This window comes from Canis aureus, chromosome 1, assembly GCF_053574225.1.
Source record: "Canis aureus isolate CA01 chromosome 1, VMU_Caureus_v.1.0, whole genome shotgun sequence".
NCBI classification, from domain to species: domain Eukaryota; kingdom Metazoa; phylum Chordata; class Mammalia; order Carnivora; family Canidae; genus Canis; species Canis aureus.
In genome coordinates, this window is record NC_135611.1 from 56,438,351 (window position 1) to 56,454,750 (window position 16,400).

The following is a 16,400-nucleotide window of genomic DNA, read 5'->3' on the forward strand; positions in this document are numbered from 1 at the left end:
AGGGGTATGGTGAGCTCTCTAGCTTATGTGCAAGCCAGTGAGAGTCACACACACACACGTATTTCCATGAATCTTATTGGAACTAAGTTCTTTATAGTATGGCACAGATGATAAGGTGGGCTATATTGAATGTCTTCTGTGATTTATGATTAAAGGAGTCAAAATAAAACTATAATACAGTTGTCACCATCACCATCACTACCATCATCACCACCACCATCATTACCATCATCATTGCCATCGCTATCACCAACCCCCCATCACCTCATCACCATCATTATTGCAGTAATCAACATCACCTTACCATCATCACCGTCATCATCATCATCACTATCACCATCATTACCATGATTATTGCTGTCATCATCACCACCACCATCACCACTATAATCACCATCTAAATCCAATTTGAGTGAGGCTCAATTTAATAAAATCAATATAAATGGTTTGAACCTTCCTCCATGTCCTCCTACTTTTCTTCCCTGGGGCTCCTGTGTAGGGTTTGCTGCTAGAGAAAAACAGCAACAGCACTGATTGGCCACTTCACCTCTAGCTCAACAGAAGTGAGGTGGTCACCCTGTGTCAAGGGAGCCAATGAAGAGTAGAGCTGTGTGTGCAGTCCTTGTCTTCTCACCATTAATTCAAAGTCCTCTCTGCTTTGTCTTGACACCTGGGACTCCCAGGACACCAAGAATACTACACATCCTTGGGTGGGCTGGGATCTTGCCCTGGCTCTGGCTTATGATGAACACACTTTTGGAAGGATGATCTTGGAGGGTGATAGGCCAGGAGATTCACTTCCCTTATGCCCATTTGGGTTCCACCCAGCAGAGATTATGGGATGCTAGAGCAGAGTGTTGGCCTGGACAGCAGCCAGTCCAGGCACTGCTCTGAGGTGAGGACCTTTAGATCCAGAGAGGTTAGATGACTTGCACAAAGTCACACAGCCAGTGAGGGTGCCTCTGGAACTAGACTCATGCTCTCGTCTGTGATATCAGGCTTCTAGTTTCATCACAGCATTTGGTTTTGTGGTTGTATTTTTCCTGCTGTTTCTTCTTTACCTGTCAAAAATAAATAGCACAGTCTCAGATGTAGAAGCAAGGAGTTGGCCTTAAGTCTGCCACTTGGCTTCGTGTGCCACCTCCTGGCAAGCTTCCATTCCCTTGGAGCGTGGAGGGTGTACACACAGCAAAGGCTGGCTGAGAGCTGAGCCCTCCATGACCCTGGACCCTGGGGCAGATGAGTATGACTCCTCCCTTGGCAAGCTGTGGCTCGCCCATTGTAGCTCCACTGCCGGGGAGACCAGTCTATGGGTGCAGAGAAGGCAGCCAGACAAGCTCTGGGTTTTCTCACTGCAGGAGGCAAGGAGCTCTCTGGGGAGGAAGTAAATTCTGTGTTTACATGTTTAATAGCCGGTCATATACCTTCTTGGACACTAGAGTGAAGACATCGATCTGGCTTTCATGGTCTGCAGGCTTTGTTAAGATAAGAGCTACCTCGCTCAGAACAGTAAAAATCAACAGTCTGTGGCTTTAGTAATTGGAGAAATCATTCAAATAGCCCTACCAGAGACAAAGTATGAGTCCAGGAGATGAAGCCTCATCCCATTAAAGAGGTGCATTCCTTACGCTGCTTGGGAAAAGAAGTCTAGGGTCCAGAGGGAAAAATCCCCTCCAGCCTAAGTGAGATCAGTAGGTGTCAATCCAGCGCAGACCTGCCTTGCTCCTAGCAGCTCGACAATGTTTGCTCTGGGCCGTGTCAGGGGCTGGTGCCGGGCTGGCCATGTCCACCCCGGGTGTAGAGACCACTGAAGCTCGGGGCTCGAGGGAGCATTAGAAAATCAGAATTCTCATTTAGCCTCTGCTGTTCCCTCTTCAGAAATAATTGGCCACGTGTGAGAGATTTCTGCAGGCTCAGCTCAGATTACTCGAGGTAGTTTGGGGAAGTCTGGGACACAGCTGCATTTTTATATACATTCTATTAAAGAATCAGAATAGACACATTTAATAGGACTTGGCCTTAGCATTTGCACAAACGTGCCTGTGGCCACTTGGGTTTCGTCTTTGTTGGCTGCAACATGCTACAACAGCCTGCACCAATCAGGTCCATAAAAGGCAACGGTCCCTACTCCCTAATTATCACCCACGAAGGAGGACTACAGGTCAGTCATTCTAAAACTAAACATTAGCCTATAATATAGGGTACAGTTAGTAAACTTACCTAGCAAACGACCCTGTTCTGTGACCTGCACGTGTGTCTCACAACCATTGTGGATGGTTCCCCAGGAAGTGGCACCACTCAGAATCGGTGTCTTCACTACTTGTTGTCATGGCTATGCCTGCTCACAGCCTCTTTTCAGCTTGAAATATGGTCGTAGAGACTCCGGATCTTGATCAGCCCCGGGTTATGTGTGCTTGAGTGGGCCCCAGGCAGCTTTCTGAGGACCTTGGCCGGCCACCTCTGTAAGTAGAAAACATTCTTCTATCCACTGTATGTTATGGTTAGACTCCTAATTGATGGGATTCTGAAAGCAAACAGTTCCTCATTTAACTAACTTCAGAGAAGAGATGCATTCCAGGCCCTAACATCTGGAGGAGCTCAATATTTATCAAAATCTGAGAGAACAGAGCAAATGTGCAGGAGAGAAATGTACATGGTTCTTGCTGTATTTGTACAAGAGCGTTGGGCAGGCAGTGAGGTGTGTCTGCAGACCCCTCGAGTCTGCTATAGTGATGGGAGTTGCACATCTTCGGGCTTGTGCTGTAGGCTCAGTGGGCATCCCTTATAAATTGAACCCTCTGGAAGTGTGGTCCTCAGTCAGGATATCAGCAAGTATGTGGTCAGCCTCACGACACAGCTTGTTTGGTGGCCACAGGGTCTTGCTCTCCTGTTTTGAGATCAGCAAGTGGCACTTCTCTCCCTGTGGTCTGATTTGTACTGCATTTCCTTCTGGTTGATCTTCCCTCTCTGTGTCGGCTCTGGAGTCAGGCACACGGCTCTGTCCACACCCGATGTGCCTTCTGTATTTTACCCAACTCTATGTTCCACCAACTGTCTTCACTCTTACTTTTCTCCTGTGCTGATTTCCTTCTCATTCATTTGAAATCGGATTGTCCTGCGATAGGGAGCATGTACTCTAGCAAGCTGCGCATCCCCCAGAGTCCACAGTGAACACGTGCAGATAAACACTCACATTCCAAGCCGCTTTTCGTCCACACCATCCTTTCAAAAGCTATAGCCTTCATCTGCTGAGTTTATTACATTTTGAGAGTGAAGGGCACAGGTTGAGATTGCCATGAAGCCATAAGAAAGACAGTTTTCACCTGGATGTGGTTGGTTGTATTACAATCTGTGGGCACAGAGTTGAGAAGGGAAGTGTGTTTCTTACTGCAAAGTATAGAATTGGCTGATTCTGATCATTGTCCAATGTGATCAAATCTAGGCAAGGAGTTAGGTCGACATGGATTTCCACCAAGCTGATGCATCACTCTGCCGCTGCACGGGGTCACCCAGGGCTCTGGCTGGAGGGCTGTGGTCCTAGTCCGAGGGGAGGGCCACCGTGGGCATCCAGTAGGCGGCCACCGCACATGCAGGTGTGGCTGTGATGAGCTGCCACTTGAGAGGTGTCCCGCGTGACCATGGGGTGAGCATGCACGAGCTCTGTCACCGTTATATTGAGGAAACAAAGTGCCTCCGAAAGTTCTTGGAAACAGAACAATAAAATCCATTTACCCTCCAGGGAGTACAGTTAGCCATTCTGTGGCTACCTCCCAAATAAAAATATTGGATTGGAGAAAATAGTTCTGCCTTAAATTAATATACCCTGAACAAATATAAATAAACATTGAAGCATTGAGTGAAAGCATTTCGTTCCAAAATGAAACTGGATTTCTGCTTCTCCATGTCAGTAACGGTTTGTCACCATCTGTTGAGAAGAGCCTACGGGACCAGCCTATGGAAAATCTGTAGGGAGATAATAAACACACACAGCTTCAATATTAAGAAATGACTTGAGTGTGTAATTTAGAGAAACAGTGTAAGTCTGAAAATGTGAAACTAGTGGTGTGGATCCAACATAAATTATCCTCGCACCATATTCCTTTCCGTAAGTCCTCACTTCCTCACTGTGTTTGTTAATTTAGTAGGGTTTTCAGAAGGTTCACTGTCAGATCGCCAGGCTGTAAGTCGAGTGCTCAGTGGGATCACGCTGACTGGCACTGTCTGTCCGTCGTCAATACCTTCTGTGCTCTCTTACCGGGCTCTCTGGCAGCACTCTCCCGTGTGGCGTGCCCACTGGGGTTTTCATCCAGGGAGCTGAGTCCCATGGAGACAGATGGGAGGAGCAGAGCACCAGCTTCCGGCCCCACTGCAGTGAGGATGTGGGTGGGAAGCAGGCCTATCATGAGGTGCAGATCACCAGGGCCCAGGGTGAGTCTTGCAAATGTCCCCACCCTCAGCTGTGGCCTGCGGAGGTGGAGGCAGCCGCATCCACACCTTCTTCTCTGCGAATAGACACTCTGTCTCACAGGTCCCTGGTGCTGTGCACGCAGCCTGTGACCTCACTCATACTCCACACCCTGGATGTCAGGGTGCAGTGCACCCCTCTTCTCTGGCACGTTTCCATTGCCTTCTCATTTCTCCCATATGAAAACTGAGATGGGCGGGGTCTGGAGATGTCCTCCACCCCTTCTGAAACATGGCTCTGCGGGGCTCTGCTCGTCAGAGGGTTCTGTGCATGGGGTCTTCAGTGGTGTCAGGCTCATCTGCTCATCTGGGGTGCCTGGGCTCCCACTGCGTGCTGGTTTCTGAGGAGTTTATTAAACCCATGTTTGCTATCTGGGAAATTTTAATCCGGTTGGGATTATGATACATGAGTCATTTAGCCAGAGTTTCCATAAAAGGGGACCCCTATTGGGGCACATCACCTTTGGTGTGTAACACTCTGGATGCCATAGCCCTAGAGACTATGGGCTCATAGTCTGAGAGTCCTCAGGAGGTGGAGGTCATTGCTTAGGCCTTTTGGCAAGCAGACACACTGCGAGGTGGGAAGCCACACGTGTGTGCAGGCTCATGGATGGGGCAGAGGGGTTCATGGATGAACCAGGCCCAGGAGTTGTTTTCACGTGTTCTGTGGCCTGATATGAAATGGACCCATGAAGCTCGTATTCCCATGTGCTTGAAACTGGCAGGTGACTCGGTGGTGGTGGACTTGGGAAGCACAACGCGCTGTGTGTCTAGCCAGTCCTGTGGTTAGCCTGCATGGAAACCTCATGGTTCAGGGTCCTACTGGTCAGGTGTCAGCATACACTGCATGTCGGGGACATGAGTGTATGTCCTGAGGCTGTTTCCTTCAATAGCTCCTCCTTGTCAAAGATTCGTAGGGTAGAGAGAATCCAAACACACATACCTTTATTTTCTAAACTCAACACAAAGCTGTCCCAGCAAAACCATCCCATAAAGCCCTGGAGCACCTGATGAAGTGTTTGGCACCAGCTTGGTCCCAGTGGGTAGATGGCTGCTGTTGACACAGGAATTTAGAGGAGAAGAGGGTTAATGTCAGTGGAACTAGGCAGTAAGCATTCCTAGAGAAAAGGAGCTTCAAGCTGCTTTATCAAAAGTGGGAAAGAGAGGATCCCTGGGTGGCTCAGTGGTTTGGCACCCGCCTTCGGCCCAGGGCATGATCCTGGAGTCTCAGGATCGAGTCCCTGTGTCTGACTCCCTGCATGGAGCCTGCTTCTCCCTCTGCCTATGTCTCTGCCCGCCCCCCTCTCTGTCTCTCATGAATGAATAAATAAAATTTTTATTAAAAAAGTGGGAAAAACTAGAGTAGAGCAGCAGATACACCATGTTTGGGGAGGAGGGTGAGCTCCTTGAGCAGCAAAGCACAAGTATAAACATAGGCTCATAATTACTACACCTAAGGATGTGTCTGGGAAGAGCTTTTATTCAAAGAAGACAGAAATTGATATGGTTTCCTGGTTTCTGTTTTCATATCCTGTCATACTATTACGTTTGTTTGTTTTTTCTAAAGAAGATAGGATTTCTAGTTGCAGTAATTAATTGTGGTTCCAAGGGAGGAGCATATATGTAGACTTTCTTCAAAGATTCTGCCCTTTACCAGAAATCCTGTGCTGGGACCATAGCCTCCTGAGCCAGGCTCATAATGGCTAGGGCGTGGGAGAGGATGACAGCAGAGCAGGAGGACAGAGCCGCTCTAACTCGCCACCAAAATAGATTTTGGATCGCAAACACAGTGTTAAGAGATCAATGTGAATCATGACAAACATGAATGAACCCCATTCCTTTCTTGGCGTCTCCAGACTGGATGCTTTCTAAATATGAAGTAGAATAATCATTCCAGAATCTTAAAACATCTTCACCCAAATCCTTGAAATGACAGGAGACTTTGTGGTGCCTGGTTGATTAATGGTTGGTTGAGTTGGTTTAATAGTTAATGACTTAGCTCAGGCCCTCAAGAAGTAATATCTCACCTTAATATTCCATCCCGATGGCCAGTACTCCCTTAACCAGATCAATTTCTAAAAACTACTCGTAGCCATATACAGTAGAATGGATTTTTCATGATGCAAATGTGCCAGATGTCAATGGCTTCTGGCTTTGACAATTTATTTGTGAAATAGTGTTTTTAAAAGTACAAAACCAAAAACCAAGTATAGAGATGATCTCCCGTTTCTTGTCCTTGTCCTTCATTCCTTGCTGAAGTGAAGGCTCATCCCTGCTGGCTAGTGGATAAGACTGTAGGTGTTTGCGTTTTATTTTAAAAGGCAAGGGATTTAAAATCCGTTATCGTCGGTTGGGTAAAACATTGTACATCCTGCACCTGCACAAACCGCAAGACTTCAACTTTGTTATGTTTCGTTTTGGTGTCGGCTAAATGTCCAGACACCATGATTGTTTTGAAACTTGATTTTGAAAATTCTCTTATCTGGCCCATTACCACCATCCTCATTTTTGTGCACTTCCAAGTTTGATATGGAGCACATCAGTGTCTTTCTTCATTCATGCCATCGCAAAGGTTTTTTTGAAAATGAGAACACTAAAGGCAAGGTCTGGGTTCCTCTTGCTAGACATTGACTCTAGTCCACTCACCTAACACCCTGACCCCAAGTGACAAGTCGCTGACCTCTATCACCTGAGGAGAGGCCATTTTATCTTCACTGGAAATGGGAAGAAATGGCCCAGAGCAAAGCCTGGAGGAGCCGACCACTGAGTTCCACTTTCTCCTTGGAACAGAGGCCACTCCAAACCACGAGGAGCTCACTCTCTCTCCTTTATTCTGAGAGTGTTGATGAGCAACCAGGCCAGTCCAATTCCCACTGCTCTTTGGACAACATAAGTCAGGATGATGTCATTTGTCTTCTTTGGATAGTTTTCCCTTGTGCATCAGCTCTCTGTGGGAAACGGGCTTTGGGAACTTGCTGTGTCACCTAATCATTTAGACACTGAGGAATGCATATATAGGGAATCTTTTGATATGTGAAAACTTCAGCAACCGTATCAGATGTGCCCCAGAGGGTCTGATCCATTTCTTCATCTCTGGATGCAAACCCCACAACTCAGAAATGACGGGAGGGCGAGTCCCAGGAGGAGGGCCTCGGTTAAGGGGTTTGTGTACAGATGCTCTGAGGTGTAGACTTGGGGGTTACAGGGACAGGTTACAGACAGGAATTCTGTGTGAAGGGTATAGTGGTCACAGCCGTGGGCTCTGCAGTTGGGGCAGGGGCTTGGAACCTCCACTTCCCTGGCCTGATGGATGTCACCCTGCCTACTGCTTCTGAGGCCCGGTCTGCTCAGAGGGAACGAGGGAGACTGCCCAGGCCTCAGGGCTCTTGTGACATCAGCTGAGGACATGTGGGTGAGTTTGATCAGTGCAGGCTCAGGGCATGGATGGGTGGCACGTGCATGTGGGCCACGATCACACTGTCACGCCGACGGCAGGGGGACCGGGAGATTGTCTGTGGTGTCATCGGTAGACATTCTGAGATTCCTGATTCAGCTGGTCAGAGTATCGCTTCTACCTCTCATCCCCCATGTTTGTCTTAACGTCTCACCCCTAATTGTAAGACCACAGAGGTGGCGGAGTGGCCAGGCCCCTGCTCCATGGGATCCCTGGGTGGGGGGGTCCCTGCAAACTCGAATGGGCCAGCCACAGCTCCTGGGAAACGTGTCCCCCTGGAGCAGCAGCACAAGGCTTTACTTGCCCTGTCACATCCTCAGCTTTCTTGGCCTCACTTCATTTCTGTGTTTGGGGCTCATTGTCGCCTGTATCTGGGGAACTGAAAACCTGGGTGATTCTGGTTTGTGTTTTGGTGAGACTCACTGATGGGTGATTGGTCATCCTGGCATATCCCTTGGGCCTGTTTCCTCCAGGTCGTGGTGGGTCAGCACGGTTCTGCTGCTGTCGCTGTCGGGTGGCTCCCGGCTTCTGCAAGACCTGCTGTCCCCTTCCTTCCACAGGGGGTGCTCATTGCTGACCGAGTCTGACCCAGCCAGACAGTGGGCAGGCTCCCAGGCCCAGTGAGTCTGTGGATGCTGAGGATGCTGACCTGGGGCCCCAGCCGCAGAGCCCATCACGGTGCCGACTCCATGGGGCCTGCTCATAGGCTCATTAGCAATGAGGAGACAGCAGGAGTCACCTGTCAGCATGCATGACAGGCTGCAAGGACAACGCTTGCTTGTCACATTAAGAGTTTAGTGACACATAACCCCATTTGCAACCCCATCAAGGTCATCAGTGCTATAAAATATAACTTATGAGCACACCATACACTGAAAGCTTATTTTCTATGATGGTAAAGTATGGATTTGCACGGGGTTGCAGTTTGAAAATACATAGGCTGTCTGTCTTGTTGTCAAGCCTGTGTTCTTTCTGGAATTCCTCACAATGGCTATGGAAGAGGTAATATTGCAGAGCGAACTAGTGGAAGTAAAAAGAAATATGCTGGCAGTGTGAAAGAAAGTTTTCTCTATTTGAATGGAAAGCATTCCTTAAATGACATCTGCTAAAAAAAAAAAAAAAAAAAAAAAAAAACAGAAAGCAGCGATGAGCATGTGGCTGAACACCTGACAGAGTCTGTTTGTCCCTGGACCATCTACTAGGTGCACCTTTGGTCCTGTCGCGGGGCTGGAGCGAGCTGCTTGTTCTTCCTGCCAGCCTCGGACCAGGAGGATGCCAGGCTGCCAGACAGGGGACAGCTGCCTCTCAGAATGGCGCCCTGCTCGGGGAGCAGAGAAGGCCCGGCCCCACCCCACCCCCGGGTCACCCTGTTCCAGGCCCTGGTTGTGTAGCACCAGAAGGACACATCAGTCTCCACGCAGAGGGCATCTTGTCTGATCATGATGGACGGGTCACAGGTGCACGGTCAGGGTGCCATGCGCCATGAGGAAGCTCGGAACCACTGTTGTTACGTCTAGGTTTATAGTCATACTAGTAGACCTGAGGACCTTTGTAACTCAACTATATTTCTGGCCACAAGCATGGCTTAGCTCCTATAGGCAGGTAATGTTACCTCAAGAAATATTTCAGAAATAATCTCACAAATGCAGCCTGTGTATGCGATCGATTGGCGGAGGGCGTGGCAATGAATTAATACAGATCAGATTCAAAAACAGGAAGCGATGCTCTTGCACAAGGTAAGGTATGAAAGTGATCTGTGGACGCGCACAGGCCTGGCCACAGATTCCAGAGTGCATGTGAGCAGGTGTGTGTCGTCGGCTTTCACGCTGGCTGGGCGCTGACTCCGTGGTGATTCCGAGCGTCCCTTTCTCAGTTGCCTTATCTTTGAACAAAGACGTGCTGTTTCCTCCTGAGGCTTTGTCCTCCTGTTTTAGGGAACTGCGGAGTGGAGGCCGTGGTGCCATGTCAGGTCACATGCACACGAGGGTGCAAACAGCTTCCTGACGTCCACAGGGGTTCCAATGCTCTGAGAGTAAACATTTGATGGTTAGTTATTCTTAGTGGTCTTAAAAACACTCCACCTAAAACACGTTGTCAGTTTGGCAACATAAACAAATTTTTGCTCAAGAGAAAATCCAACTGAGAGCAGTCGTTTTGTTCTCCTGAGTGATGCTGGGGAGAGAAAATAGCGTGCCTTGCATCAGGAAAGCCTCAAAAGGACAATAATGATAATCCGAATGCTTTGTAAAAACATTTACTGGACATCATGCCCCATTGAAACATCAACATGTGTCCGCAGACACTTCTTGTTCCACAGCCGGCGGCAGGACCATCCCCTGAATATGCAATGACTGTGGAAATACTTGCGTCTCCTTGCTCAGGCCATCAAGAACCCTCCATGTGTGCTTGCCCATGCCTCGTTTTATGAGCTCCTTTGCACTGAACATATGGTTAATAGCTACTTACTGAGCGAGTGATGACATAGCGCTGTCCTCAAGAAATGTAGGAAGACTCGGGAAACATAAACACTTGTCTTTAGGATAAATATTCACAATGAACTTACCAACGATTCCAAATTCTTAGTGCACTTTGTAGACTCAGATGACCTAACCAAAAGAGAATTAAAATCAAGGGCAAGAATTTCTGGAACGTCACAGGCCCCAGGGACACCCAGGGCCTCCACATGCCAGCCCTTTGGTGGCAAGGATGGTGTCTCTCTGCGCTTCTTCACGGGAGTAACTGCAGAGTCCCACAGGCACTGGCTTCCATGCAACCATGATTCCTGACGTGTGTTACTGTTACCTAATCAGAGCATGGACACAAGCCTGTGAACTTCTCTGTTTCGAATAATGAAAAAATGTTGAAAATGTGGAAATATGAAAATAAATATATAAAATATGTAAATACAGAAAAGATGGAAACCCTAGAGTCAGGACACAAAAATCAAGATTTTGTTTTTAAGATTGGAAAATTTCCTGTTTTTTTTTTCCTAAAGGCTTTTTTCTGAGAGTGGACCCTCACTGATGGTCTCCAGTATGGACTCTGAAATCTGTGAGCCTCACAAAAGCATTAATAAGGATGTGCTTCTCGGAGGCAGGTGGCCCTTGCCTGTGTCATCGCAAAGCAGGGCTCAGACCCCAGTGCCAGGCTGGACCCTCTCTTCCTTCCGTGGCTGAGGCCTGAGTCCCTCTGCAAGGGTGGGCTTTGAGGAGTGAACAGAGGCCCGTGTCTTGCAAAGGACATTCTCTACATACTTGCTGTGTTGAGGCCCCAGTTAACCCCAGCTGGGACTCCCCGCCCACACCCCCCCAACCCCAGAGTGCTGTGTCCTCCTTGATTCCCTCTGAGGTCATCCCTGGAGGCCTTGGCGGTCCACACTGACGTCCCTCTCAGTAACCTTGTCCCTGGACCATGGTGACCATGGGTCACTCTGAGACCGTAAGTCAGACTGTGTTACCTGCAAATCCCCCCGAGTTTCTCCCTGTGGCTCCCAGCACCCCGCAGACTGGGGTCCTGCTCCCCTCCTACTGAGCTCTCCAGCCCTCTGCTCCGTTGCAGACGCTCTGGCTCCGTCCGCCCCTGGGGAGGGCCGGTGTGTGTGGGAATGGCGTAGTATTCATACTTGGCGGGGTGCCGTGACTCCAGAGCCTCTCCGCTCTGTGCTTCTCTCCGTGTCTCCGATGCTCTTGCTTCACCAGCAGTGTGGGTTGGGTGCTCTACACATTTCCTTCTTCTCTGTGCCAGATTTTGTGTTTTAAGCAATGAATATCAAAGAGATTTTATTTCTTGTTGTTGTAAACGATTGCCTATGTCTGTGCCCTATACATGTGAAATAACAAACGTACAACCGGCAGCCCAAACTTGAAGGCATTCGCTGTAGATGCCTGAGAGCGGGTGAGTCAGTTACCCCACAAGGCCACCTACTCTGAAAGAAGGACCCGGTGGATAGGCCTGGTGCCCTTCCCACTTTGCTGACCCAGGAACCCACGTGATCACCTGTTGGGCAGGGCTCAGACCACACCCATGGGTCAGTGTCGGCTGACATGGGTCCGAAAATATGGGTTTTCTCCACATAATGCTTTCCTCTTGATGGAGGTCTGGGGAAGCAGCCATCATTCCCCACTCGGCGGCCATCCGGGTGTGGCAGGTGCCAGCAAGGAAGGGACTCCCACTAGCGTTGATTCAGAGAGCAGTGTTAGGATGTGATTGGGGCAGAAGTCCTGCAGATGCATCGATTTCTGTTTGAAAGAGAAATGGAAGAGAAGAAATGGTAATTTCCAGACAAAAAGCTTCTGTTTTTGAAAATAAGGACATTTCATAGGAAGTGAGGAACTCACTCATTTTGAAAGGCAGCAAATCAAGTGATCTTTAATGTGTGCCAACCTTAACCAGGCGCCCCTGAGAGCCAGGCGGTAGGTGCACGCGGGCGGCTGACTGAGCGTGTCCGCGGCCTGAGTGAGCGGCTGTAGAGCAACGACAGTGGCCACTGGACAGTGAAGCGTACGCACTGCGGTCCCAAACCAGGATTAGCGCTCAAGTGTTTTCACGGAAACCCAATTGGGTGCCAACGATTTTAGTTGGATTCTGCAGATAAATGGGATCAACAGAGCATCTTCAGGCTAAGCCACATGCTCTGTTTCGCCACAGATTTGTAAATAAATTAGTGTAGTGACTGCTTGCAGCTTTGAGAAGGGCAGTGTGGTTTCCTCTTTCCCTACAAGCGCGTCTCTAAGTGGCTGCGAGCCGTCTGCCCGTGGACACCACGCCTGCGCGCCTCGTGGGGCCACCCTGCACTGTGCCTCCGGGCCAGCTTCACACTCGGCCGACAGCTGTCCTGACATAAACAGTGACGGTGTCGCCATCGTCGAGCCTTGTGGGCTGTGGTTTTAGCAGCAACAGCTTCAGGGCGGCCGTGGAGCTGTCCTGGGGCCTGCTGTGCAGGGGGAGAAGGAGGTGAGCACGGAGCCAGGGCCCCCGGATCCATTGTTGGGGGTCATCCTGTTGGCATGTGGCCCCCCAGGCCCCAGAGGCCGAGTGCACATGGGTCTGCGGGCCCCAGAAGCCCTCACCACCACCGCGGCCCCCGCCCGTGTGGCTCTGACCAGTGGCCCTCAGCACAGAGACGGAGCCTGTGTCCCTGCTTCCCCGTAGGAGGACCCCACCCCCTGCACCCTGGGGACGCGCTCCCTCTGCCTCGGGCCTGTCGCTGCTTTTGTACATCTGCAGGACCTGGTCCGTTTCACATTTCCATTTTGCGCTTCTGTCACTTTACGTGCAATGAGAATTTGCTCAAAGAGCTCTGAATTTTTTCCTTCTGATTTCGTCTTGTTTTACATTTTCATTTGCCTTCTTTCCTGAGAAATGGCTTTGAGCTACAATCGATCCATGTCATGCAGTGACAAACAGCATTCCAGGGTGACTAGGACAAGGACTCTCCGCTCCAAGAGGGGTGTCCTCTCAAAAGTAGCCACTGAACAAGGCGACGGCGCCTGGACGGGGACAGTAAGTGGAGGCCGGGCCCCTTCCCCCCGCTGCCTCCCCTCCCCTGCCCCTAGGCCGACGGACTCTCAGGGACCATGGGACTGTGTTCGCCAAGCCCTCGTGGCGGCGGACCCCCTGCCCCATAATTGGGACACGGCACCCCCATTCCCGCATGCTTACCCCCCGGCCTCCCAAGTCCAGGGAGGTCAGGAGCCTGGTCCTACCAGGTCCTGCCAGACTCAGGACGCCCACTCCATCTGCTGCGATGGCTACCATGGACCCAGCACGTTTGTTAGGGTCTCAGCGAATATCCGTGGGGCGAGTGCCACGTGTGGCCTGAGCGTGCCCCCCGCAGGCGGACTGGTGTGTGCAGACCCTGCTAAGTGTAGCCGGCGCTTGGGCCTCGCAGTGCGGGACTGAGCTCGCCTCCAGGAAGTTTTGCAGGTGTGGCAGCTTTGTCTTTCTGAGAACAACTCAGTTTTTATTTTCTTTGTTTAAAACGAAGTTCAATGTCTTTGCAAATAAAAATGAAAAGTGTTCTTTTTTGGACCAAAGTACCTCTGAACTACAAAGTAGAGCCCATACCCATGCAGGAAGACGGGTGCCATTCAGTCTGTGTTACGTAACAGCAAGAAAGGGCTTTAGCGGGACTGATGTAGTATTTCTTGTTTTAGAAGTAAAGTAAGCATTTGCTTTAACTCTTTTTTGCATGAAAGAATCCTAAATCTTTCTCATGCCCGCAGTCTTGGTTTCCCAAAGTATAGGTGTCATTTCTGACTAGAAACTGCGTGCGGCTTTACTCCGTGTGGGGGTGTGTGATTACGGTAGCAGCAGAAACACCAGCTGGCTGTGTCCCCTCTGAGGTCATGCCCTCCACACACAACACAAGCACCGTCCTTTCTTAAAGCCGCTCTGTGCTGAGGTCAGCCACATGCTAGGCCTTCCCAGACCTCGCGGTCTTCCTCACCTTCACACGTGCCTCCCCGGATGTGTTGAGGCTCATGAGTGGTGGGGATCCCAGGGATCGGGGTCTGCAGGCACCCGGGGCATTGGGGCCGGTCGGTTGTTCCCCCCCCCCCCCACCCCAAGGACGCTCCTGCACGTTGGTGCCTGTCTGAGCTGGATGGTTCTACTGGGCAGCAGGGCTCCCGACCACCCCTCCGGGGCAGGGAGCCAGGTCGGCCTGTTGTCCTATTCAGTCTAGCAGCCACCAGTCCTATCACTCACAGCTTCGCTGCCCTTGAGAGCCTCCGCTGAGGCCGCGGTCCTCTGGCCAGATGCAGGAGGTTCTCCCGGGTTCCAGATCATGTGCGACACACCTGCAACCTCCCAGAGAGAATAGCTAAGTAGACCATTATTTTTATTCAAAAGGAACATTCTCCCAATGGTGTGCATTTTCCCTCCAGAGTAGAACCTACCCTTTCAGTTGCCTCACTGTTATCTTCCTCTCCTCGATGGGGACTCACTTCTGTTCTCTGATATGTGTACGTAATGCGGTAGAGACCGGCGTGAATGGACTCCTGCTATCAGCAACTAGCAAGTACTTGCACAATTATACCAGAAACTCAATTGTCAAGGGGGAAATTTATGAAAACCAGAGCGCGTGTGACGGCATAGCATGTCGTTGTCTGGATGGCCAGCCTGCCCTGACAGCACCTCCGCCCTACCCATGCCCAGCGTCTGGAAAACAGGCCCCTGCTGCTCCCCTTCTTGTCCTCGTCATCCTGGAACAGGATGGAGAATAGTGTGGGGAGTCCAGGGCGTTCCCAGCCGTGTGAGTGTGTGGGAACTGGGGCTGCCGGCCGGGTGGTGTCTTGCAGGAAAGGATGTTGTAAGAAGGTGAGTTCCCCATAAGCGCAGTCAGTCTTGAGCCCATGTGGTCTCTGGACTCAGCCTCGTCTTGCTCCAGCAGAGCGACCTCAGGGCACCTCCCGATGCTTCTGAGCGCCAGGACTTCATACGCAAGGTCGACCAGTGGCAGCACCAACCGGAGATCGCTGCGCGGATATCAGTGCTGCAAATCTCTTCTCCCCGTGTAGTGACTTAGTTACTAAGTTAGATACTGTCATTTACAAGAATCATAATCCAAAAGGGGTGCCCAGGTGACTCCATTGGCCAAGTGTCCAACTCTTGATTTTGACTTAGGTCATGGTCTCATAGGTTGTGAGATTGAGGTTGGACTCTGTGCTCAGTAGGGAGTGTGTCTGAGGATTGTCTCCCCCTCCACTTGCCCCTCCCTCCCTCACATGCCTGCACATGCACATATGCTCTCTCTCAAATAAATAAATAAATAAATAAATAAATAAATAAATAAATAAATCCTTTAAAAAAATTGTGATCCAAAATCAATATATGTATTGCAGTGTGCTAATGACCATTCACCTGAGCTCATTAATATTAAGGTACCCCAGCATTCTAATTTCCAAATATTAAACTTGTCTTTCCATGACAGAGAAAGAGCTCTTTTACTCTGTGGGTTTTGTGAAATATGAAAAAAATTGTATGTGCGTTATTTCTTTAGGTTGTCCTGGTGCCAAAAAGAATGAATTTCTGACAAGCATCTTGGACGCGCTCTCTACCGACATGGTGCACGCAGTCTCCGACCCCTCTTCCTCTGGCAGGTACGTTACATCAACGTGGAGCAAGGATCTGAGAATAAGCCCCAGTAACCTGAGAGCTGGAAGCCGGTGTAGCCGATAGGTCTCCAGGGCAGGTCAGCTTCTCAGCACTGCAGGAGCCCTCTCCCAAAATTTCAAGTTGCTCCATGTGTCTGGGGGTGATTTGTTTAGCGGGTTTTCCCTGTGATGCAATTAAGCCGCTGAGGGCCGTGTCACAGTGGGCAGAGCCAGAACCAGTGATCCCAGCCATCTCACCAGGTGGTGGCAGGCGGGTGGGCGGGAGGCAGGAGGCAGGAGGCAGGGCCTTTGGTTCTGATGGCTTTGAGCCTTGGGTTTGCATTTCAGAGCTATTGAGTAGACTTTATTTTTAAAAAAGATTTTAT

The 16,400-nt window shown here is 50.1% G+C and overlaps 1 protein-coding gene across 3 annotated transcripts in view; it reads left to right on the forward strand.

Moving 5' to 3' along the window:
* The window catches only part of SMOC2 (SPARC related modular calcium binding 2), a 158,354-nt gene that overhangs the window by 131,892 nt on the left and 10,062 nt on the right, over window positions 1-16,400 (forward strand). For all 3 annotated transcript variants that reach the window (XM_077900155.1, XM_077900158.1, XM_077900161.1), the window contains exon 10: window positions 15,921-16,020. In XM_077900155.1, the coding sequence (XP_077756281.1) occupies window positions 15,921-16,020 (100 nt within the window). The remainder of the gene's footprint in view (window positions 1-15,920; window positions 16,021-16,400) is intronic.